Source organism: Antrostomus carolinensis, unplaced genomic scaffold (assembly GCF_000700745.2).
Source record: "Antrostomus carolinensis isolate BGI_N321 unplaced genomic scaffold, ASM70074v2 scaffold8531, whole genome shotgun sequence".
NCBI classification, from domain to species: Eukaryota; Metazoa; Chordata; class Aves; order Caprimulgiformes; family Caprimulgidae; genus Antrostomus; species Antrostomus carolinensis.
The window spans coordinates 18,885-42,901 of record NW_010296264.1 but is presented as its reverse complement, the minus strand read 5'-3'; the positions used below and the strand labels follow the sequence as shown (position 1 = coordinate 42,901).

At 38.5% G+C, this 24,017-nt stretch overlaps 1 protein-coding gene across 1 annotated transcript in view; it reads left to right on the top strand.

Moving 5' to 3' along the window:
* Window positions 1-13,506: 13,506 nt before the first annotated feature.
* SNX9 (sorting nexin 9) overlaps window positions 13,507-24,017 on the top strand; it is a gene marked incomplete at its 3' end in the record, with an annotated part of 28,635 nt that continues 18,124 nt past the window's right edge. The window contains exons 1-3 of the mRNA XM_010178215.2: window positions 13,507-13,599; window positions 15,958-16,032; window positions 17,190-17,312. Of these exons, the coding sequence (XP_010176517.1) occupies window positions 13,522-13,599; window positions 15,958-16,032; window positions 17,190-17,312 (276 nt within the window). The remainder of the gene's footprint in view (window positions 13,600-15,957; window positions 16,033-17,189; window positions 17,313-24,017) is intronic.

Sequence of the window (24,017 nt, the reverse complement as noted above, 5' to 3'; positions counted from 1 at the left end):
CAGCAGGAAGTGTTTACAGTTAACTGTGGCTTTGTAAAAAAGTTTAATTTACTCCATTCTTTCAAGGTTTTCTGTGAATTGTCTTCCTCTTTTAGAACATCTGATTTTCGGGTCTTGAAAAAGCTCCTGAAATATTGAAACATTCTTCTGTTTTTAAAAACCTCCTTGTTTGATTAGGACATCTGGCAAATTTCAGAGTTCACAGGGAAAATGGGGAAAAAGGAAAAATGATATGAGAACTTCACTGTTTTAAATATGCTAGTTCCCTCCTGTATTAAATTTACAAGCAGTTGCAATATTAATGGTGTTCGAAGCAGTCTTGCAGAACATTAGAAAAGCAGATAATAGAGCCTGTAAAATAGCGGGGGTGATTTGTTTCAACTAGCACTGCAGTAGGACAGATCAACATTTAGATATCTGGAATTATTTAAAGTAAGTAACTGTTGCAGTGTTCAGCATTTAGAGCTAAACCTCTTCTATTTCAAAGCACGTTTCACAATTACAAGGTCATTCAAATTCACTTTAAACTTCTCTGAGGGGGCGAAAATCAGAGCTTGTGCTTTTACTTTATTTAGTTGTATTCCTGCTTTCTCAGTGATTTATGATTGCAAAGGAGCTTCCCAAGTAACACAAAGTTCAGAAAACAAAGCAGTCCTCTAGTAGTCCAATAAGCAAAATTTAAGTGCTACTGAAGAGAAAATATATATGCATATTGCTAACTGGAAAATTTAATTTAAGCTTTGAGCCTTACCAGTTTTTTCCAAAGCAGTCTTTCTCTTTGAGCTTCATATGGGTAAGAAATTTCCATTAAAAAAAAAACAAAACAAAACAAAAAAACCCAAAAAACAATTAAGACTAGGATCATTTAACTTTGACAGATAGTCCTCTGTGAAACCCACAGTAAGAGGGCAAAGGCACAACAAAGGAAAACCCACAGTAAGAAGGCAAAGGCACAACAAAGGGACAACTCTTTTTGTAGGGAGCTGCCTTTACACAGGCTGATCCAGCTGTTGTGTAGTTGGGAGGGGACATTCAGGACATGGTGTGGTATGAAGGCCACGTGTGAGCCGTCCTGGACACTGCTCGTGACAGGGTGGGTGCCGGGTAAAGTCAAACCAGCGACTCTGTGTGTGTGAACAATGGGGTTTGTTGGTAAAAAGTCTAATTTATTCCTGTACTTTAGAGCAGTTTTTCCCCTGGGTCCTGCCCCTTAAAGGAAACCGCTGTACAGGAGGGGTTTCCAATGTGCAGAATCGGTGTCTGGAAGGAGGAAGGGGTGGCAGGAAGGTGGGCAGTGCAGCTTGAGGGAGGTCCCATGGGAGTCCAAGCGAAACAGCTGCTCTGGGGCTGAGCAGCCATGCCTGGCCTGGGGTTTCTGCGAGGGGGACTTGCCCAGGTGAACTCATTCCATCCCACTCTTGTAAAAAGTGGGACTGGGGTACAACTGGTTGATGGGCATCCTCTGATGACTTACCATTGTGTTACTGACTTCTGCTCTGAGTTGCCATCTGCTCCTCCTTGGCAAGGGAACTGTTGTGCTTTTATTTTGTGTATTCATATGGTATCTCTGTTTATACACAGTAGGTTTTGGACTTGCTTTGCTTTTCCCAGCCTTCTGAGACTGCAGTTCTCAGTGTTCAGAGCAAAAATAAGTTGTCCTCTCAATTTTCTTTGAATTCAAGCGAAGTGTTTGTTTTCCTGGTTGATACAACCAAATGGCTAATTTTCAAGAACAACTGTAAAAATTCTCTGAGCATACCTTTAAACTGATTCTCTCTTCTGTACCAGGATTTTTTTCTTTGTCATGCTTATACGGGCAGTTTCCAAAAGAAAGACAATTGATAAAAGGCTATTACATTTATTGTTCCTGCTAGTTCTAATTTAAATCCTGGGGTTCCCTGGAGAGCCTATACAATTCATCTTTCTGCAGCAGTAACTGTGACTGATGAGGTGCTTCATTTTGTCCTACAACTTCATCAGATCTGAGAATTAAACGTTTTATTTCCTCTTCTGCATTAATTCTTTTTTTTTAGGGGTTAAAATTTAATTCAGTAATTGAATATTGCAATAACATGTGGTAATGTAAGTAATTAGTGCTTACCTAGTTACAGCACAGTTCTTTCAGCAGTACTGTAATTTCCTCCCTTAATAGCCCTGTATTTGTCTTCTGAAAATGGTTGCTTATGGAATACAAAATTAAGCATCTTCCTTGCTGCAAATAACTAGACTATATTCTTAGAAGTTTGTATATGGTTGTTGAATTGTAATTTTTATATCAACAGCTCTGTCATATTCTGTCAAGCTGCCAAATTTTCTAGTAAATTGTAAGGAAGCAGCAGTTCAAACTTTATTTTCTGACTTTTTTGATGCTTTCCGTCACTATAAAGGTTGCTGGTACAAGACAAGCGTGTGTGGTGTCCAATTTAAATGTCCTAGATAATGGAAGATGAAGGTTTGTAAAGGAGAAACTTTAAATACTGTATGACTTAGTTCTGTCATTCATTCATTCTCTCTGTCTAAATGCTTCTATGGTTCTGTCCAGGTTTTTCTTTTTTATATATATTTTTTTACTTAGTGGCAAAGGGCAATACAGCTAGTGTGCACATTGCATTAAATTGCAGGTGACTAATACCCAGTTCAAGTGCTGGGTGTTCTTTGGCCAGGTCTGCTTATTTGAGCTGCTGTTTAATGTGCCTGGTTTGTAACTTTACAGGGTCTTACATTTTTCTACACTGTCAACAAAAGAGCCTAAAATAGTGGTAAGCTTGGATACATTAGAATCCATAAAACCTGAACTTTACCCATTTCTAGAGTAAAGAAGCTTTGTCTGATAAAATGGTAATATGTTTATGTTGGCATAGTAGTTTCCTCGCTTGTCTTCATAAAACAAAAGGAAGCATAGAAATAGTTCAGTTATTGAGCTTTCATAAAGTAGAGTTTCTAAAAGGGACTAAGAGATCCCAAAACATTAATGTAATTGATTCATGTTGGTTACTCAAGTAACAGAGAATTTAGCAGAATTCCATGTTGAGGATGTGTTTTGCTGCATTTTAGATTCATTCACAGCTGTCTTCAATTAGCATGCTATGGAGCGCTTGTTTTCCTGCTAACATTACCAGTGTTTGGGACTTCAGAGTAGCACAGCTATTCCATTCTGTATTTTACAGGTCAAGTTTTATTTGAAATAGCATCATTTTAACATGCAGGTAGTTTGCTTTGCTAGTCCTTAATTTGCTTCTAGACTGGCCCGCGCAGCTGGTACATTGAAATGCACAACTTGTAATAATAGTGTGGTGAGTCTGAAAAGGCTTGATGTTCATTAGATAACCTTAGCAAAACTGTGCCTCTCCAATTATTGGGATAATTACTGTTTTTCTAATCTCCACTCTCATAGAGGCAGCACCATTGTGGGGCTACAAGCTGTCTTAATGAGTAGGTCACAATGTGGCAATTTTTCTGGTGAACACGGCAGACTTTTTCTGAAACAGTCACCTCTTACTGGCTTTGTTCCTCGGGGACACAGCTGTGAGGGTGCAGTACTGATCGCCCTAAAGCTTCAGGCAAACATCAGGGGACTCGGCGTGGCAGGATTCAGAAACACACAGTTAATTAGTGGTTCAGCCAGCAGTTGCAAGTGTCGCAGTCTGATTTCAGAGACACAGTAATGATTAATCTAGGCAGAGATTTTAATCACTCTTGAGATAAATGCATCCTGCCTAGCATCTGTAGATACAAAGCCATGCTGTACTTGCTCCAGTTGTATGTCCTGGTGTAACTGGAATGAATCTCCTCAGATTTGAAATTGTTTAGTCCCTTGGGGACCTGGAGTAGGTTGGTATCCAAAAAGGAAGATGTAAGTAACTCTGGGCACTTGGAGCAGTGCAGTAAATTGCTTCTGAAAAAGGTCTGATACCAATTGGAGCTCCTCACTCGTGGTTAAAAGTTGTGCAGTACAGTGTTAATAACTGATAACATAAGTAATAAACAGTCTTGTTTTAAACAAGAAAAAAACCTCAGGTGCCTAACCCAACTGAAAGCTCAGATGTGATTCACAGGAGTATCTGAGTCAGTATTTGGAAACATCTCTAAATCACATGGGAGTCTTGCGCGTACTTCTGCAGCTGAATTCCCCTTGCTTCCGTACTGCTTGGGTGCGTGGGGATTCTGTTATTTGGTTCGGCAGTGCCCCATAAATAAGTCTGTATGAATGCTGCAAAAGGTGACCAAGTACCTCTTTTTAACAGTGCGTGATGGTTCTTTTGAAAGTATCAGAATTTGTGTGCTGCTTTTTAAAACTACTGAGCTGCTTACAGATAATCCACAGACTTTGAAATTCTTAAGCACTGCTGTAAACCTGGAAAATAACAGTTTCTCTTTGCTTGTTTCGTACTCTGTGGCAGTGCTTATCTACCCACCTGACTTGTAACTGCATGGAAAGAAGCTATAATTTGTTTTAACACCTTAAGATTTTAAGGTCTGTTACATGCTAACACTTTAAGAGATGTTAGTCTTATAACCATTTTAGTCCTCGTACTGCATCAGTAACTTCTAGACCTAGATACTTGAGGTGAACAAGGGGCCTCCTGATGTGTAGGAATTCACTCAAACGCAAGTTCTCAGTGTGTGTGCTGCCTGTACTGCTGGCCTGGAGTGCTTTTCAGTGGCCTTTGGGCTGTGCTGATGTTTGCTTACAGGTAGACAGCTATAAAGAAGCTCATGTTCTGTAAATGAAACATGAGATATGTAACCAAAAACGAGCTGGACTAGCCTGAACAGAGTTCAGGTCATCTTTCCTGACCAAAAAATGATTTTCAGCCAGGCAGTGAAGTCCTGTGTGGTAGAGTTGAAGAGCTAATCTGTTCTCACTGAGGAAAGCCTGAGTTGCTGAAGAGGCTAGAAAGTAATTGTCTTTATTACTAGAGAAAACATTTCCAAATCTCTTTAACACTTAAAAACTTGCCTAGTCACTTCTTTCTTTCTTTCTTTCACAAAATCATACAGAAATGGTTTCAAGGTAGCTTATTACACTTTTATTTTAATTCTAAAAGTGCCAGTGGTTTAAGCCACACACATGTTGGTGGGAATAGAGTATTTAATTACTGTCCCTTACCCTATAAATGCTTCAGACTTTGTTTTGTGCCTTTTTGGAAACTCTTCCTGCTTTGTTAGCTGTTTTCTTGCAATATGAGGTAGGCCTTTTAATCCAGTGTGAGTACTTTAATTAAATACCTGCCTGAAGTATTGTAGGCATATGCAGCTTCTGAGGCTACAGCTCCCTGTTCTGTCTCCTCTGTCTGCAAGCATGTTTTATTAGCATGAAGAAATGATACAAGTCCTTGTTTCTTAGCTTTTTATCTGTATTTAATTTGCTTCTAATGTGTGTATAGTCAATGGGGTTGTCTTCAAATGACTAGCTGCAGGCTATTGAACTTACTTTGGAGTTGAAAAATTGCTCAGAAGAAAGTGAGCCAGCAGGTCAAGAGACACGTTTTTATTGTGAATTTGTAGAGTAACGCAAGGATCCAGCAGTTACTGCTGGTGAGGGAACTTGGTGTAATGATATCTGAATATTGTAACCTCTCTTAGTCCAGAACTGGAGTTCTTGACTGAGCTTGGTTTCACTTTTTGGATTAGTTTGTTTTAATTCTGATGTTGCTGAAAGCAGAAAACAATTGTGTTAGAATATAAAATGTAATACTAAAAGGAGGTTTTTATTAAACAAGTGGATTTTAATTTTTACTTGTTGTTAAACAAAATCAGGGATGGTTTAGTTTCTTCAGGCTAGTAGGTTTTTTTCTAGGCAGGTGTTGTTGAACACATACAGAAGAACAGTGATGCTTAACACTATACAAGCAATATACATTTTCTCCATTTGCTCTGTGTTAGTTAAAAAGATGAGCACTGGAGTCTTTTCTCCTTTGTACCAAGTCTTTATCACTCTAACTGGCAGTTTCTAGAATAATGTATAATCTCTTGAATTCCTAAGGTAAGGCTTCTGTAGGAGTCTGTCGGCGAAGACAATGTCTCTGGTGTCCTCTTATGCTTCCACCTTCAGTTTTGGTTTGCTTCTTGTCTCTTAAGAATGCCTGTGAGAGGAAGGCATAGAGATTTCTTTTCTGCAGGCAAGACAGAAGGTAGCTGCCTTTCCAGGCTGAGAGACATAGGCACTTGAAGAGCCACTTGGTATTTCTGCATAGACTATCCGAATGTGAGCTTGGCCTGGCAGTCCGATACAGTTGTGATAGAGGGACTAAACTGAAGAGGCTTTTTATTGTCAAATCATAGCCCCAGACGTTGCAGCTGCTGCCATGAAAGTCTGTTCAGTCTTGGAGTACTTACTGGCTTTTGGATGAGCTTGGGTTTCAGGACAAAGGGTGGGGGAAAGGTTACATCTATTTAAATGACAGCCACTGTTGGAAGAAAGGTGATGTCCTTGGTGCTCTGAGGTGGGAAGGAGGTGGAGGGCTCCGGCCTGTGTTTCTGAAGCTCTTTTCTTACCATTTTTCTGAGCTCTTTGGATACCAGTTGTTTAAACTTCTTGCAGTACCCTTAGTTATACCTACAGTGGGACTTAGCATGTGTTTTGACTGGCTGAGAGTTTTTTCATAGATGCATTGATTAAAACATGGTGCCTTAAGTAGTCTGCCTGTGAATGGTGAAATGAAACAGTGGTGAAACTGTTATTTAGAGCCTTGCCTGCCCTGCGTCATTTCTGTGGTGTCACTGACGCAATGAGGACAGCTAGGGCGTTAATGCTGACTCTCCAGCTGATTGCAAGTCAGATGTCTTGTAATTGTTCTAAGTAGTAAACTGCCTCAAAACCAATATTAGACAGTAATCACAGGGCAAACTGCAGTGAATGATCAAGCAGTACAGAGCAGAACACAAAATGCAAAAATAATCTCAGGTTAATTGCCTTTTGTTTTCACAGTATTGCCACTTCTTAGATTAAATGCTTCATTTTGAACCGTTCTTTCAGATATAATCAAAAGATACTGCCAATTTCTAACCTGATTTATTTGCAGCTAGGTTTTTGTCTTTATTCTTTTCTCTCTGCTTTCTCAATTTCTCTAATCCTGGGATCCCAACCTGTATTGGAGGTATGCTATTTCTATATTGTTCTCTTAGAACTGCCTTTTAGAATGAATATTTTGTTTCTAAAAACAACATGGATGGGAAAAACAATTCTGGGGAAAAACAAACAAACAAAACCAAACCCACATCCAAAAAACTTGTAGTAGAGAATGGATAAAAAAGTCAGGGAAGACAGAAATTCGTTTTACAGTTCTGTGTTCTGTGCTTCCAGATGTGATCAGCGTATTACTTATCAGTGTTTCACCAGCAGCTGGTTTCAAAGGCTTATGCTTACTAGACCTACTGAAGAATATTTGTACTAACTGATGCCATTTTTGTAGCAAACCTTTCTGAAGTTTATTCACAACAGAAATGTTACTGGAGTTATTTAATGTGACCAAAAGCCCTTTGTTGTTCATTCCAGCTAAAAAGCTTAAGCTGATGTCCTAGAAGAAAAGTTCGAGTCTGCTTACTATCAAGGCTATTTAAAATTTAAGAACTTGACTTGCAAAGAAGAGCTGATGCTATTTATTTATTTATTTATCTTTAAAAAGACATTTTACCAGGCTTCGCAAATCACGGTTTCTGCTTCTCTAGTAGGATGCAGGTTTTGTTGAAAAGTTTTATCTGCCCTATTTACTTTCTAGAACAGAAATATGGAATTTGATCCTCTTTCTGTAGGACAGGAAACTGGAGGCAAAGCACGAACCTGGAAGCTGTTGCCATCCTTGCTGCTGTAATACAGGAGTTGTCTTTCTCATACAGTGGCACCAAGCAAATTAAACCTCTGAATCCCTGCCCCTTGAAAAGATCACTGGATGGCTGAAGCACCGAACTGCTGAAGCACTAACTGCTAAAAGGAAGGTGTGCATTTATTATGGGAATTTCACACTATGAACCTTTTATGGCTGTTTCCTTTGTACTATCTGCCACTGCCAGCTGTCCAAGAGAAGCAGTTGTGGCACAAATTTCCCTAAACTTTAACACATGGCTGAAAGAGATAAATCTATGTCATAGCACAAGAGCTCTTTCTAATACAATGAAGTCCTGTCTATAGGGAAAGTGTTTTCAAAGGTGTGTCCAATTTTTGAGTGGCTTCTCCAGTTTTAGTGCTGTGAAGCATACTTTCATTGTAATGCAGTGGTTCTGCATCGGGAAGTCCAGCACTACAGAAATATTTTGTTTCAAAAGAGTAAACTTAAACAAAACCCAGTAATCACTCTGTGTGGGTCGTTATTCATTCTTATCGACAGAGGTTTAGACAGGGAAGCTGTTATAAATGCTGCTGTGAGCATGACTGATGTGCATTAGCTGTTTGTTGTTATGCTCGTGGATGGTGGGGAATGCACAGTGGTTTTCATTGTCCTGCTTCTCCCTGAAAGAGCCACCCTGCTGCAGGTGAACTGTAGTGCAGGGAAGTGTGTGCCTGTGCACATCACAATTTGTCAAACTTGGGGTAAGCTGCTCTTCCATCTGAGCCTGGCATCTCTTGAGCGAAACTTCTTAGAAAAGGCAGAAAGATTCTTCTTATGGGAAATAGGTGCTTCTGTTGCTTTATCACCTCTTTCAAGATTCTGGAGCAAATAAAGCAGAGCCAGTCCATCAGGATGTCTGCAGAGATCTTGAACGCTCTTCTAATAACTTCGTGTAGTGATAATGTAATCCTTCATTGGAATTTTATTTTAATGACTTTTGCTAGCCAGCTTCCTTCCCACTTAATTTATGCTAAGAGTCTTGACACACTGGTAGTTATACTTGCATAGTCTTATGTCTGCTTGCAGAAATAAGTTGGCAAATGTTCTTGGTTATTTTTTTTTCTCTTGGTTTTTAATATTTTGGGAAGAAGGGGGAGGTACTCAACTCAGACATAAGTAAGTGGTGGAGAAAAACTAAGTCTGCTCCAGGTCTGCAGAGTAATAATATTTTTGCTAATCTAGTTACTACTTTTCGATGTGAAGAATCTTTTTTGTTGTAATATGCTTAGGCATGATTACTATTAGAATTCTAAAGAGATAGTGATTGATTGCAATGTTTAGAATTTCTAGAGTTTGAGAGGCTTCACACTGTAATAAGTCAGTAAATCTATACATTGGGAAACCGCAGTCCAGGTGTCTAACTATGGCAGATAGAATCAGCTTCAGACAATGCTGATGTAACACTAAGAGTTAATTCTCCTTATTACAATCTAAATGTCTATACCTATACTGCTGAAAAGCCTGTTTTTCCTTTAATAAGGAGGAATTCTTACTGGTTCTCCCCCATTCTCAACTTGTAGAGCAAACTGCTGGCTTGCCCTAGTTCCAGTAAAACTACAATACACACCAGGGCTGCAGAGATGCTGGGGATCAGAGAGCCCTTTCCTCCTTGGCTTGTATTGTGCCAGGGTTCTGCTTAATCTGTGCCGGCCTCATCTCTCTGAAAGGAGCAGGATGTGTCACCAGCTCCCAGTGGAGGTGCGGGAAGCTCCGCTGCCACCTGAGCAGTGGGAGACAGTAGGTGCACAGTACCATAGCCTGGTCTGCCTTCTGGTCGATGACATCTGTTTAAATTTTTTGGGTTAGCAGTCCTTTTTGTCAAAGGATCTGACAAAACAACTTCAGAATCCAGAACTAGTTGTTTCTTGTGGGGAGGGGGAGTGGGTGGGTGTGGGACATGGGGGGAAATAAGTGCAGACAGTAAAATAAATTAATTTTCTTATAGCTAATAGATTAATTAGCAATTCTTACTTATTTTGCGGATTTGCAGTATTCTGTAAACAAAGCAGTGGCCTTTATTCCACTAACAAAATGTTTGAATCTGTGAAGTCTCTGTAGTTCTTGGCTCATTTGATCCTTTTACATATGATCAGAAGTAAATATGAAGCACAACAGTTATTGTAACAAATCTTGTTTTTTTAAAAAAAATGTTTTGAAGAAGCTGCCTTTGTGGTGTTCATTGTTATCTGTGGAATTTTCAGAGATTCCAGTTTTATAAATATTCAAAATGTCCATAAGCTTAGACCTGATATTCAATGCATGCATTGCAGTGCTCAGAAGCTAAAATCATTTTCTGATTAAGTGCTTTCCTCTCTCCCTGCCCGCATGCTATTTTGCATAAGTGGCAAAGAGCTAACTCTAAGCCATAACTGCTACTTGGATGTAATATTTGTGGCTACTAAGTAGGAAAAACTTTATTGCAAAACCAAACCATTTGCATTTTTATAGTGTTTTGGAACTGATTGTCACAAATTTACATAGGGTTGGGGCGGAAGGAAAGGCTAGAGAGAGGGTTTTCCATTGTTAACAATACACTTATTAAATTGAGGGAAAACATTTAGTCACTTAAGTTTCACTTTCTTTGGAATTGGTTGAGTTTGTATTCTTTTTCCCATTAAATCTCAACAGTAGTAGGGTAGTGTTAAAGCTTTCTTGCCAGAATTTCTTAGGGACTTAATTCCCAAACTAGGCAAACAAGCCCAGAAATGCAAGTTTTTCAACAGAGAGTTTGAGCAAAAAAAATCTGGGGAATGTATTTGAGATGTCAATATATGGATCAGGTTACAGACGTACCTCGTACGCTTAATGCTCTGTAGTAATCCATTTCTGTAGTACTGTGAATCTTTCTTCTTTTCAATTTCTTAAATTGCAGTAAGGCAAAAATTATTTGGTTTGTTTGTAACTTTTTTCCCCTCTTCTACTTTTTTTTTTTAACAACTTTTGAAGCAGGAATCTGGCGCAGGTGAATAGATAGACTTTGGCACAATGACTTTATTAAATTTTATGTATTTCTCTTGATCTTTCCTTCCCTACAAGATGAATACTTCCAGATTTTTCTGAGTAACTTTATTTCCCTGTTACATCTGGAGAACACAGTATTGGTGTCTGTTCTCTTATTAGTCACAAATATATCTCACCTTTCCAGTCTGGTCATTACTGTAAGGTGTTTTGCTGAAGGCTGGTAAAATCTGCCCTTGTCCTAGTGAAGTCTCATCATTCCTGTGAGTAAAAGCAAGAACTTAATTCTATGGTGTACTATTTAAAAAGGGCTGAGAAGGCTCCCTGGTTAAGAAAGCTGCTTTCCCCACAGTTCAGGTGCCTCGCATCAGAGCATTGTTAAACTTAAGCACAGGAACTGGATGAGTGTCGGTAACCTACTGTAGAAAGGCTGTTCAACACCTTCATCTACTGCTGCTCAGAGGAGAGGCCTGGAGAGTGGCGCTTCTTACAACCCCACTTAAAACATTCTTGTATTTCAAAAGGTACGCTGCTTTTCTTCAGTTTACTTTTTAAGTAAGTAAGGCAGCTTATTCTTGTATTTGCGTGGAGGCCTGTTTTTCTGATGGAAGAAAAGCAGTCAGTGTTATGATCAAAACCAGTTTTCTCCTCTTCATCTTGGTTTTGCACAGCATAATCTGAAGAAAGTGCCCAAAGCCTCAGTTCTAAGGGAAAGGCTTTCATGCAAGGAAGCATTCAGAGTCCTTGGGACTTTTCTGCGATGTTGTGCTTCTCTAGTGGAGGAGACTAAGTGTTTGATTTGTTGTGTGCATGGTTCAGGATTGGCTTTGTCAGCTGAACTACGTGTTTTTTTTCTCATCTCTGTTTTTATTTATGCTGAAGTAAAGTATCTCTTGACCAGCCAGAAGTATTTCCACGTGATACTTAGGAAATTAAAATGTGGGGAAGGGAAGTTGCGATTTTTCTGGTTTTATGTCAGAAGAAGGGATATCTAGGTGGGGATCATAACCTGCAGTTTTGAGACAAGCAGGGCTTGATGGTGAATGTCTGTCTTCTGGTATTTTTTTTCCTATCATATAATTTGCTTTCAACAGGAATCATTTTACTGTAATCTTTATAGGGGAAACAATGAGGTTTTGGTTTTATTGGTTTTGGTTAGGGTTTTTTTTCTTTGTCCTGACCTCCAAGTGCAAGGAGGACCTCACTGCTGTACACAGTGTCTGATGTTATTAGTAACATCATTATAAAAAGTGTTTTTCTTGGTTTTAGTTTTTTAATCTGCATGAACAAAACTCACTTCAGTATGAGCTGAGGAAACTAAAGCGTAAGTCTTACTGGTGAAGAGAAGACCACAGCCTTGCCTTTTTCAAGATGTGCTAGGGAAATTGGTGTGTTTCCTGAAATAAACTTTCTACTGCTCTTAATCCTGTAGGAGATGGAGAAATAAGGGTTATGATATAATCTATATTAAGTATTGATATTTTTGTTACAAAGCTCAGTAGTGACTGTTAAAATATGTACTTTTTCTGTTTGCCTTTCCTGATCTGTGGTCTAGCTGTCCCTTTTGCTGCTCTTTGATACTTTGGCATTGGCATCAATCAGATAAAGTAATGTATTAATTACTCCTAGGGTACCTGCCTAACATAAAGACTTGACGCTTTTAGGCTTTTATCTTTTATAAGTTCTCCTAATATGATGAGTTTTCTTCCAGGTGAAGAGAAGCTTGGATAAAGGGTTCATTGTGGTCAGGTTTAAAGTTTATCTAATATGCCACTTTAAATGGAGAGCTAAAACGTTGATTCTAGACTTTCCTTTGAGTCAAGGGGAAGTATACATGGTTTCTTTCTGCACCCATTTCAACAGTTTGTGAGAAAATTAATATTGTCCCTTTGGAATTCCAAAGAACCTTCTCTACTTTTAGATTGGAAAGGATTTTAATAGAAGACAGAATAGAAAAGATGTTTGGGAATACAATCTTAGGACATGTCATGATTCTTTGTATTAAGAAGCAGAACTGTTCTTTAAATGTTAGGCAACTTTGTCAGTGTTTCAAGCATAACATTTCGTTATATGCTGTAGTAGCAGAGTCAGTACACAGCAAAGCCTTTGTGTGTCTAAACACGTAATTAGGTTGGTTTTCTTTTTCCTTCCCCCCTCATGCCAGTATGTAACAGGCCTACTCTCGCTTGCATGGTTCCTCCTGTATACCATAGGTCGCAAAACATAATCTTACATATTACTCCTTATGTACAGCAGTGGTTACTTACACCTGCAATTACTTGGTTTTCTTTTTCTGAATTCCTTGCTCTGTAAAACAGATCCCTTTACCCAAAGTGGAGTTGGAATATGTCTTGTAGAAAAACAAATATTAATTGGATTGTTTGCTAATGTTAGAAGCCTTTCTTTCTTCCCCTTGAAAAAATTGTACAGATAGTTCTGGACATGGCAGGGACCAGACAGTCTTAACCTGTGAATCCTCCTGGAAAATAATGATCATCTCTAACAAGCTCAGTGCTCAATGGGAGATTTTCGTCTTGTGAAGCTTGCGTTGGTGTTCAGTTTGGAGTCCAAATTTTGTAAATGTTAGCTTCCTACATGCTGAGTTGCTCTTTGTACATCCAGACTCTTACTATTTCTACTTAAGAATCAATTGTACTGATACTTCCCTCATGAAATCTTCTAAATAAGCTGAAAGGCTCACTGCTATATTCTTTTGTGCCTACAGGCTCGTGTGATGTATGATTTTGCGGCTGAGCCTGGGAACAATGAGCTGACCGTCAGTGAAGGGGAGATCATCGTCATTACCAACCCGGTAAGAAGCCTGAGATGGAATCAAGGCTTCAGTGCACTTTCCTGGCCTACTTCTAGCAGATGGAAGGAAAAAGGTGCTAGGTGACATCTGAAAGCCCTGGCTACCCTCCCCTGAAGAATTAGCAAATAAATAAAATACAAAGAATTTTCTAGTAGTTTTGTGGAAACAAATGCAATGAGCAGTTTTGGAGGACAGGGGCCCTCTCAGATTGTGCCTACACACTTAGGAATTTCCTCAGCTTTGTTCCCCTTAAACAGAGCTGAGTGCCAAGGCAGAGAAAGGAGCTAATGGTGGTGATACCCTTTACATCTGAATGTGTTGTCTTTTTTTGTGTGCCTAGTGTTCCAGGTTTTGTGTGTATGTAATCTCTCGCGTGCTTGCCACTTGCATTTAAATCTGACATGCCAGCTCCCTTCTCGATTTTGAGTTTCTTAATCAGTGACTTCAGCGTTCCAAGTTGTTTCAAAGACCTTATGACTCTATTCCTAAATTTGTATGTCCTTTCATAATTAAAGCGATATGGACAAGGGACAAGGAAGGATTGGTAAAAACACTATGATAATACTATCAGGGAGTTCTTAAATTAATAGTAATTCTGAACTCTGACTTGATTTGTGTATACAATTTGAATTTGAGAATGCTTTTATTGTCCTGTATAATTCTTACCCTTAGTAAAATGCTAGGTATTAGTTGATTCTGCTTTTGATTTTTGTGTAGTGATATGGCTCACTGAATGGACTTTATTTCTAAAACACATACAAACAAAAAACGCCTGATTTTGATGCCAGATTTTATTCATCTGGTTGTATAGGAAACATGGGTTTTGCAGAATGAACTCATTTGATGATTCTAGTAATGTATAATCCTGGTAATTTTTAGTTCCATTGACCTCAAATATTTGAAGCAGATATTTAATAGAACCAGCACACTCTTGAATAGGATGCTATGCTGTGGCAGAGGTAACATTTTAAACAAGTTCAGAAGTTTAATGCCATTTCACAAAAGTAGGACTGTATAAATAGTTTACTACTTTTAAGCTAGTTCTTGCTGAACAAGTAGGTTAAAGCAATACTCTTAAAACCAAGTAAAACTTTATTTTATGCTGACCATGATTAAACTGTGGGATAGATTGCCATAACGGCTCTTGATCTTTTTTGGTATGATAAATTCAGACAGCAGTAGTTTAAGTCATGAAAGTCCATTGATGATCGCTCTTAAGTGCAGCGGGCAAATGTGACTTCTGGCTCACGATGTCATTACTCTTGCAGTTTAACCAAACTAGTTGAATTTGTAATCTCAGATGTCTAGTTGTTTCTGTGTTTTTGAGTGTAAGCTTTTAGCTACATAAGGAAAAGCAAATGAAAGTTTTTTATTTCAGTAACTGATTGATCCTTACTGTTTAAAATCTTGAATACATAAGCAGACTTCTCCTTACTATATGCCAGATTACATAAACTTTCCAAGTGAAAGAACAAAATTGTGAATAAAAAAAAAAAAAATCAATTAAAAAGCAAATTAAGAAAACCTGAAATTCAGTGTTTGCTGCCTAGCATATGTGGTTTCAGTTTTCAGTTGTGAGTTAGCATGATGGGTAACTATGTATTCAAGGAACAGTTTGATTTAAAACAGAACTGGCTTATTCCAGATAACTTATCCTGGAATTGACTTTGTTTAACTGCAAAGGTTTCTTAGTGTGTGTAGAGTATTTGGGGTTTTTTAAAAAACAAACAATAACAGGATGCCCCACTGAGATCAGAGCTGAACTGTGTTGCTTCTTTCCAAATAAATAGCATGAGACCTGCCTCTGAAATTAAACTAGAAAGTGTCTCCAGATCTTGCATGGCATGTGCCTCTCTTAATCTTGAGATTATCCTTAATAGTCTTGTGGGCTATAGCTCCCACTCATCACACACCTCTGCACCTTCAATAAGTGAAACAGAGACTTTGCAGATATTCCCAGCAGCTTAATTCCTTCAGTCTTTTTTTCTTTATAGTCTGTTGATTGAAATTAAAGTTTTTTGAACTGGCATACTAATGGCTGTGTTTTGTTGCAGTCTGTGTCCAGGTAATTGACTGTGGTTTCATAAATGATCAAAAATGCTGAAAATCAACATTTTCTTCCTCATGCTTGTTAAATAGGAAGTCCACGATAGCTGTGTGAAACAAGCACGGTCTGTGTTCTGTTTAAATAAGTATCTGCTGCTTCAGCAATTTAAGCAAGTTTCTCTGTGGTCAGACAGTCATAACTGTATTTCGAACATTGCATTTGACAGCAAGACAGTGCTTCCTCCTGAGCTGTTTAAAGCATGCTGTGGGCTCCATCTAGCAAAACTACTTCTATATTATTGCTTCTCTTAGGATGTCGGTGGAGGCTGGTTAGAAGGAAAGAACAGCCAAGGCGAGAGAGGACTTGTTCCAACAGATTACGTTGAGGTAAGTAACTACACTGCTCTGCACTAAGAAAGCAGAACTACTGAAAGGGCCATCCTCTGATTCACTGATCAGACTGTAATGCTGAAACATAAAACTTCCAGTGTCAAAGCTTGGAATGTGTAATCTTATTGTAGCAACTGTAGCTGGCTTTGGAGACCGCTGCAAACGTACCATCCAAAGTTACTGTGCTTCTTCGTGGTTTCCCAAAAAATGCAACAGGAGGTTGTCTATAGTAAATACTGGTGAACTGCAGAATATGAGCTATTTTGAGTCTTCTTCTGGCTTTGGGGGCTTCATGATCCAGTAATTGTCTTGTTTTCCTGTCTAAAGATAAAGATACAGAAGTGAAAAGAGTAATGCAAGCTTACACTGGTGTTGCTGTGGCTGATTTGCCACATGCTCATACATCTGTGTAATGGAACCCCATTTCTGGTATGGGATCCCAAATCCAGGTACTGCTCAGCTCATTTTTTTCCTGGAGGTCTTGGCTGTCTCTTCAGTGTGTGCTGATTTGCTTTTTGTTTAAAAACTGGTCTTATGGGGGTGGGGATGGAATGGGCCTCAGTGCAAAGGCTGGAATCCAGTTCACTCTTGGAGGGCCCAGTGTCTGTATGTCTGCAGGTTGCCAGCTAGGTGAAGACTCTGGCTGTAATTCCTGCAGCCTCTTAAGGCATGTGCCTCCCTTCCTTCACCAGTGCTGTGTTTATTAAAAAAAAAAGGGGGGGGGGGAAGGATGCTTGTTCACATCACCTTGGGTTTTTTTGTCTTCAGTTGGGTAGTTGATGGTCTAGTAGCTTTTGGCTCTCCAAACTTGCTGTCCCAAAATGATTCTCTCAGTATTGAGTCCCCAGTCTCCAAGCAGTAATGTTAACAACCTTGTTAATCCCCAATGAATTTATAGTTAGGTGTCCACTGCCACAGCAGTCTTACGTGTTACGCTGTGATAATGCAAACTAGTTCTATCTGTTGTGGCAATAAATCCTCTAGATTCTCACATCAGCTTCTTGTGAAAGATACTATTCAATTTGAATTTAAAAAGGGTATGTGCAACCATCTTAAAATCTAGTGACATGAATGTTAGCATAATTATATATGATAAGCTGCATAATTTAATTAATGGAAGCATGAAAAATCTTTTGCAACTTTTTCCATTTCAGATTATAACTGAAGGTGCAAAAGATGGAATTAGCTGTGGTAACTCATTAGCTGACCAAGCCTTTTTTGATTCCCTTTCTTCAAATACAGCTCAGACCAACACTGCTGCAAAAAGCAATAATCAGGTATGTCTCTGGGTTTTTCAGGCACAATGGGGGCACGGCGTATGTTCTGTTGACATAACTGTTTGCACTCTTCACTTGTGCTGTACCATATTTGTGAACCCTTATAAAAGTACTAATTAAAGTAATTGTGTTTTCATTAGGGAACACTTTTGTTGAATATTAATGATATGGTTGCCTGTTCAGCTACTGTCCCTGCTGGAAAAATTAGTATTCTAACACTTTCAAAAATAGAGCCTTTTTATTCTTTCCAGCCTGCAGTCATATAAATCTGTGACTACCTTAATCTTTGTTTGTACCTTCGTTCTGTATAACTGCATTCTTAGCAAATTTACTTTATTTTCAAGTTGCTTGTGTTAGTATGCTAACCTTTTTAAGGAACTATAACTTTCTTTTTTTTTTTTTTTTTTTTTTTCAAATGTCTACTACAATTGGGTGGTCCGTGCATCATCACATCATCAGCCTGAGTGAATGAATATATCTCTTTCTCAGAATTTGAGTAAGAGTTCTTTGTTTGATTAAAAAAAATATGAAGCAAATTCCTGCATTGTCCCTAATGGGTTGGAGAAAAGGCTGACTTTGGTTTTGCTGGAAGAATGTGGGTTTGTTTTTTTGCCTTCCCTCCCCCTTCTATTCGTTGCTTTTTGCCCAGCATGTTAGTTCATTAAGCAGCAAGTATTTAGTCTCAGGTTAGATGTCTGAGGACATACATTATCTCAAACACTACACACAAGCTGTTTATTATGGTCTGCAGACTGCTGTGTGTCCCACAGTTAGAAACAGTTAAACATTTCAGAGTCCACAGGTCAACAGTAGAACAAAATCTGCTTTTCCCAGCAGCAGCGTGCAAAGGTCTTGCATGTTGGAAAGTAAATGCTTTACTTAGTGTAGCAGCTGGGGACACACACCTGGCTTGTGGATCAGTCAAATATTGGGTACTGGTTTTCTTAATTGTAGCTTGCAACATAGGACTTCAGCATGAAGTGATCTCTTGAAAACTGTACATGGGGCATTTTTGTATGGCAATGAATGTAACAATTCATTGACTGTATAGTGTTTGAACTCTTGAAATGCCTTAGTAATTTCTCATTCAGGCTGAGCCAGAATAATTGATTATAGGTTTATTTTTGGTCAGTGAAACTCATAGTAATTTTGAAGGTAGAGCGGGTACCTCCTTTCTTTTGCTGTTACCTTTGCCACATTTTTTCCTCCTATAGAGTTTCTAGCCAAACTTTACTTCTGTGTAAGCTTGAAATATTTGCAGCAGCTACTCCTGTCAAATCCAAATACTGTTTCTCACCTGAAGGAAGAGAAACATATCACTTAATTTGGCCTAGGAAGAATTGCTTAGTAACAAAATGAATATACAATATTTTCAGCAGTGGTAGAGGCATCTCTTGGAGCTTGGTCTGTGCTTAACACAAGGGAAAAAAAAAGCCTCTGCCTATGTAGGAGGAAAGGTTAAAATAAAGGTATCTTGTATCCTAAACAATAGAGAATTACTATGGCACTCTAGTTTTGGAAGTTGCATATCTAGAGGAGGGAAAAGCTTGAAAATATGGTCACTTTACAATACAGTTTCCACAGGATCAGCAGTATACTGGCCCTGTAATACGTACAAATGGCGGTTTCTTAAGCTTTTGGAAAGGAGTAACTTTAGGTGAACTGCTTGTCTCATCTGTTTCGGTGCCTTATTCTTAGAAGTGTCCTATTCCTCCCCGTTATCTTCAAATGCTGTGTGAGATGATTGGAAGAACCAGGGTACCACAGTGCATTATAGTAAAATTATGCTGCTGCCATTAACAGGAGAGAGAGGAGGAGAGTGTGCACCTGGATGCAGCCAAGGCCATGCAAGATGTGGGGCAGGAGGAAGCAAATTCCCTTAGGCTAGTGTGTTTAGGTCTTTTGTTTTCCTGAGTTTTTTTCATAACAGGAACCATCCTGTTTCGAGGTCAGGATTTTATGTCGTAAGTTATTTCCATTTTCTCAAGTTTTTTTCTTTAACTGAGTTTAGATCAGTTTAGTTATATATATTCTCTAGAATCTTGAAGACTGGTTTCTTTAGCTTCTGACATACATCTGATAGTTTGTTCCAGTGGCTTATTGCTAATAGGAATTTAATTTGTATACTGAGCAGTCTGGCTTCCACTTTTGGCTGTTAGGCCTTTCTCCCAGATCAGAGAGCTCTCTAGCGCATGGTACTCTCCTTGCAAAATTCTGTTGTCCTTTTGATTAAGCAGTTGTATCTATTTGTTCTATCTGGTGTAAGACACTTTTCCTGCTCTCAAAAAAAAAAAAAAAAAGACAAAAAAAAGAAAAAAGCTTTCTTCTGCTGTCTCTTTGATCTTGTGACTTGTATGTAAAAAGTGTGCCTTGCTCCTGTATGCTCGCATGATGTCAAACAGGTTTGACATTGCTGTTCTGGCATAGAAAAGCCTGACATAGTGAAAGATTGGATTGTCTCCTGTAATATTGCATTAGGAGCTTATACTGAGTTGCTCATCCCCCTGCATTCTGGCTTCTCTCTTAGAGTGACTGCTTATAATAATATGATCTTCTGCATTGTGGGTATGACCCTTCTTCCTAGATATTTTACTCTGCATTTGGTTACGGTGACATTTACGTTGTTTAACATGAGTTCGCTCAGGCGCTTTGGATTGATCTGTGTTCAGATGCACAGTAGGAAGCAAGCAATTTACTTGCTCTTTTCAAGTGCCTTAGTGAGTGACTAGGTCACGAGACAACACACTTCATCTTAAATTAAACTTGTGTCTACAGGCTATGGAGAGCAAAGAAAAATGACCAATTAGGTATGGATGTAAAGAGAATCAATGCTGAAGGTGGCACAGTAGTGGGAACTAAAATTTTCATAGATGTAGTCTGTTGGACTGAGTAAGAAATAGCAGCATTCCTAAATGCTGACATTTTATGCTATCTAATGTATTTTATAGTAACCTGGGGGGTACAAGCTTATTACAATACTTTATAAAAGCACTTCCAAATAAACAGGATGTTTGGGGATTTTTCTTACTACTACTGTATTGAAGAAATTACTTTCTGTGAACATTAAGTCATTTTAACGTACATGTAATTACACAACTTCCCCCAATTTCAGTAAGTCAAAAGATGTTTTAATTCTTAGAATTCCTGCCATTCTTCTAACAGTAAGTAAAAACTCATGTTGCTGCATAGTCTTTCAGCACCAAGCCTTTATCAAAATAATAGATCTGGCTGAGTTGAAATGTGTGAGTGTTGTGGTTTTTTTGGTTTTCTTTTTTGAGGGTCCAGTTAAACCACCGTGTTGTGGTTTAGCCCCAGCCGGCAGCTCAGCCCCACTCAGCCACTTGCTCACTCTTCCTCAGCGGGATGGAGGAGACAGTCGGAACAGTAAAAGTGTGGGAACCTTGTGGGTTGGGATAAAGACATTTTAATAGGTGAAGCAAAAGCAGCACATAAAAGCAAAGCAAAATAAGGAATTAATTCACTGGTTCCTATTGACAGGCTGGTGTTTAGCTGTCCCCAGGAAAGCAAGGCTCCATCATGTGTAGTGGTTACTTGGGAAGATGAACACAATAACTTTGAACATCTCCCCTTCTTCCTTCTTCCCTGTAGTGCTTTTTGCTGAGCATGATGTCATATGGTAGGGAATATCCCTTTGGTCAGCTGTCCCAGCTGTGTCCCCTCCCAGCCTCTTGTGCATCCCCAGCCTACTCACTGGTGGGGCAGCATGAGAAACAGAGAAGGCTGTGGAGCTGTGCAAGCACTGTCTGGTAATAAACATCTAGGTTTTATCAAGACTGTTTTAGTCACAAATCCAAAACATAGCACTGTACCAGCTACTGTGAAGAAAATTAGCTCTCTCAGCCAAAACCAGTACAACCAGTTATATTTTAATGTAAAATTACATCTGTAATTTTTTTTTCCTGTCTTATTTTTAAAGTTCTATCAGTTTGGAAATATATCTCAAACAGTAATGTGACAGAGCCTAAAAAATTCCAACAACTTTATTTTTTAGCTTTATACATTATATTTTTGCTGGCATATCTTCATATGCCCTGGTAGGTCTGGGGAGTCGACTGCTTTTCTTAAGTAGCAATGCTTCATGTAGCATTACAGTTTTCCCAGATCAGTTTCTATGCATGTGTTTCTCTGTCTCTCAAAATAAAACTTGCTTCCTCCCTGTCTTCACCTGTCCCTTTTTGCTTTCCAGGCAAACAAGAGGCTTTTGGTTTCCTACTCTGGAATCCATAACTTTTTGGTGTTAAAAAAAATCGTCAGCTCAAAAACTGCCCTACTCCCTGTCTGTCCTTTTCGAAGAAGGTTTAGTTGTTGTTGTTCAGTAAATAATCTCCTGAAAAGTAATCAATAAGCAATAATTAAAAGCAGCTGCTCTTACTTCCTTTTCTTCACTGAGAAAGACACAATGACCACAGCAGTGCTTTGGTGTTGTACCTTACCTGAGTTTGCCACAGATGTAAAGTGACAGTAGATAAGAGGCACAGAGGTACTTCTTAAGGAGAAGAGAATTCTACATGACCCTTGGGTGGTTTACTCTTCCCCAACTCATTCCTTGCATCAGTAGTGTGCCAGCAATAGCTGTCTTGGTAAAGCTTGCAGCTGCTCTTCTAAAGACCTACCTGTAGATGTGGAAGAGATTAAAGCAATCAGTGGAAGCAGTGAAGCTAATTGTATACAAACAAGGAGAAAAAATTACTCAGGGTGACTTATTTTTTACACTCAGAAAAAGAAAAGCAGATAGGAGAATATGTTACATCTGCCCATAACACTTATAGTTTAATGTCTGAAAAGCCTTTAAAAGTTACTCAACAAAATACAATTTAAGTAACACTTAGTTACCGAAGATGGAGGCTGTTGCATGGCTTTTGTGTGGGTCTGGTGCTGTTTTGACCTTGTAGCCCTTGGATAGAGGAAGCAAAAGGAATGAGAAATCTTTCTTCTCTGTTAATCCACTGTTTCTCTGAGCAGCAACGCAGGTTCCTAATTTTAGACTGTCATTTGGAGCAACCAGTGAGTAAGTATATCAGCACTTAGATTTTTTTTTTTTTTTTTTTTTTACTGTTAGAATTGCACAAATTAATATATATTGAAGTGTGTTACCTGTAAACTCCTCTGGTATTAGAATAACACTGGCAATAATGGCACCGAAATGAATATAAATTATGGCAGGTTAAACCAAATAAACATATTGAAATACACTGAACACACAAGTTCTCATTTCTGATGAAAAATGAGTGATATATTTTCCTAGTATTTGTTTGATGCTCAGTTGCTTCCAGGGGTTGTAGCAGTAATGGATATCATGTTTCACACTTTTAAATAGTGTTTCTCATTGCAGTTGACCAAAAGGTTGTTAGCTTGTGGCATTTGGAGCCTTCATAATTATGTATAGAAATAAGTATGTATAGAAATACAAGCATTAATGTAAAATTCATTCCGAGTAGTCTCCTCCAACTGTGGCTTGTGGTGTTGGGTTTTTGTTTGATTTTTTTGTTTGGGTTTGGTTTTTTTTTTGATCAAGACTAGTGCTTCTCAAGTCACAGATGTGCTCTTGCATTTATTTTGCACGTGTTCGAGGTTCAGAAACTGCTGTTTTAGCAGGCATGATCTCTCTCTCTCTGTTCTAAACCACAGCTTGTGGTGATTTTTCATTTATCTGACTTAAAAAGTTTTAAAAGTTATGAAAAAATATAATCTTTCCATTTTAACAATATTACGTATCTGCATTATTTAAGTTTAATCTAAATTAAATCTAAATTACAACTTTATTGGCCCAAACTACTTTTCCTTACTAAGAAGCTAAACCTTTTTTATCTGTACAGTAGTCTCATTAGTGATCTATAAAGAAACTGTATGTACAATTAGCTATAGTGTAGTCCGGCTATTTACAGCCTGTGTAATATGCATGTTTGAACATAGGATAGAAATGTTATAAATTTCAGTATACTATATGTTTTAGTATGTGTGGTTTCTCTTCCCTTCCCTCTAGAGCTCAAAGTCTAGCATCTTTTTTTTTTTTCCCCTCTCCCTGGAGAATAGAAAACTAGTATTAAAAATGTGTAAGTGAAATTAGAGTGGAGTACTGCCTGTCTGTTTCAGGGTGGAAATGGAAGTGGATCACCAGCTATGTTGACGTAAAAGCTGTAGATGTGGCTTCATGGTATTTAAAATATAAAAATAGTTCTTGTAGCTAACCATAAGTTGCATTTGTAGAGGAGTTTGTTCCCTTTTCTTGACACATTCTCTAATCACTGCCAAATCTACTTCTGTATAAAGATGACTGTACAGCTCTTCTTAGTTCTGCATAAAATAAGTATCCTGAGAGTTTGCATTTTTGTGAATTGCAGATTTGTCAGTTAATTCCAGTCTGAACTTAGTGAATCCACATGTTTCGTGTCTTCAGTTATGTTGTGGGCAGAGCAGCAAGGCCCCATGAGTAGGTACAGGAAGCAACTAACAGAAACCTCTCATGTTTGTATTGTTTTATCCAGTGGTAAGTGTGAAATGACTTGGGATAGTTTCTCTCTCAGTAGAAGAAAGATAAGCTGCTACACAGTTGTTGAAGGATATGAAAATAAATGGACTGTCTTGGGTGTAGAAAACCTTTTCCCTTCAGAAAATGGAGGGACTTCTGTATAGGCAGGATGAATAAATAGTCATGAAAACACCTAGTTTGGTGTGCAGGAGCTG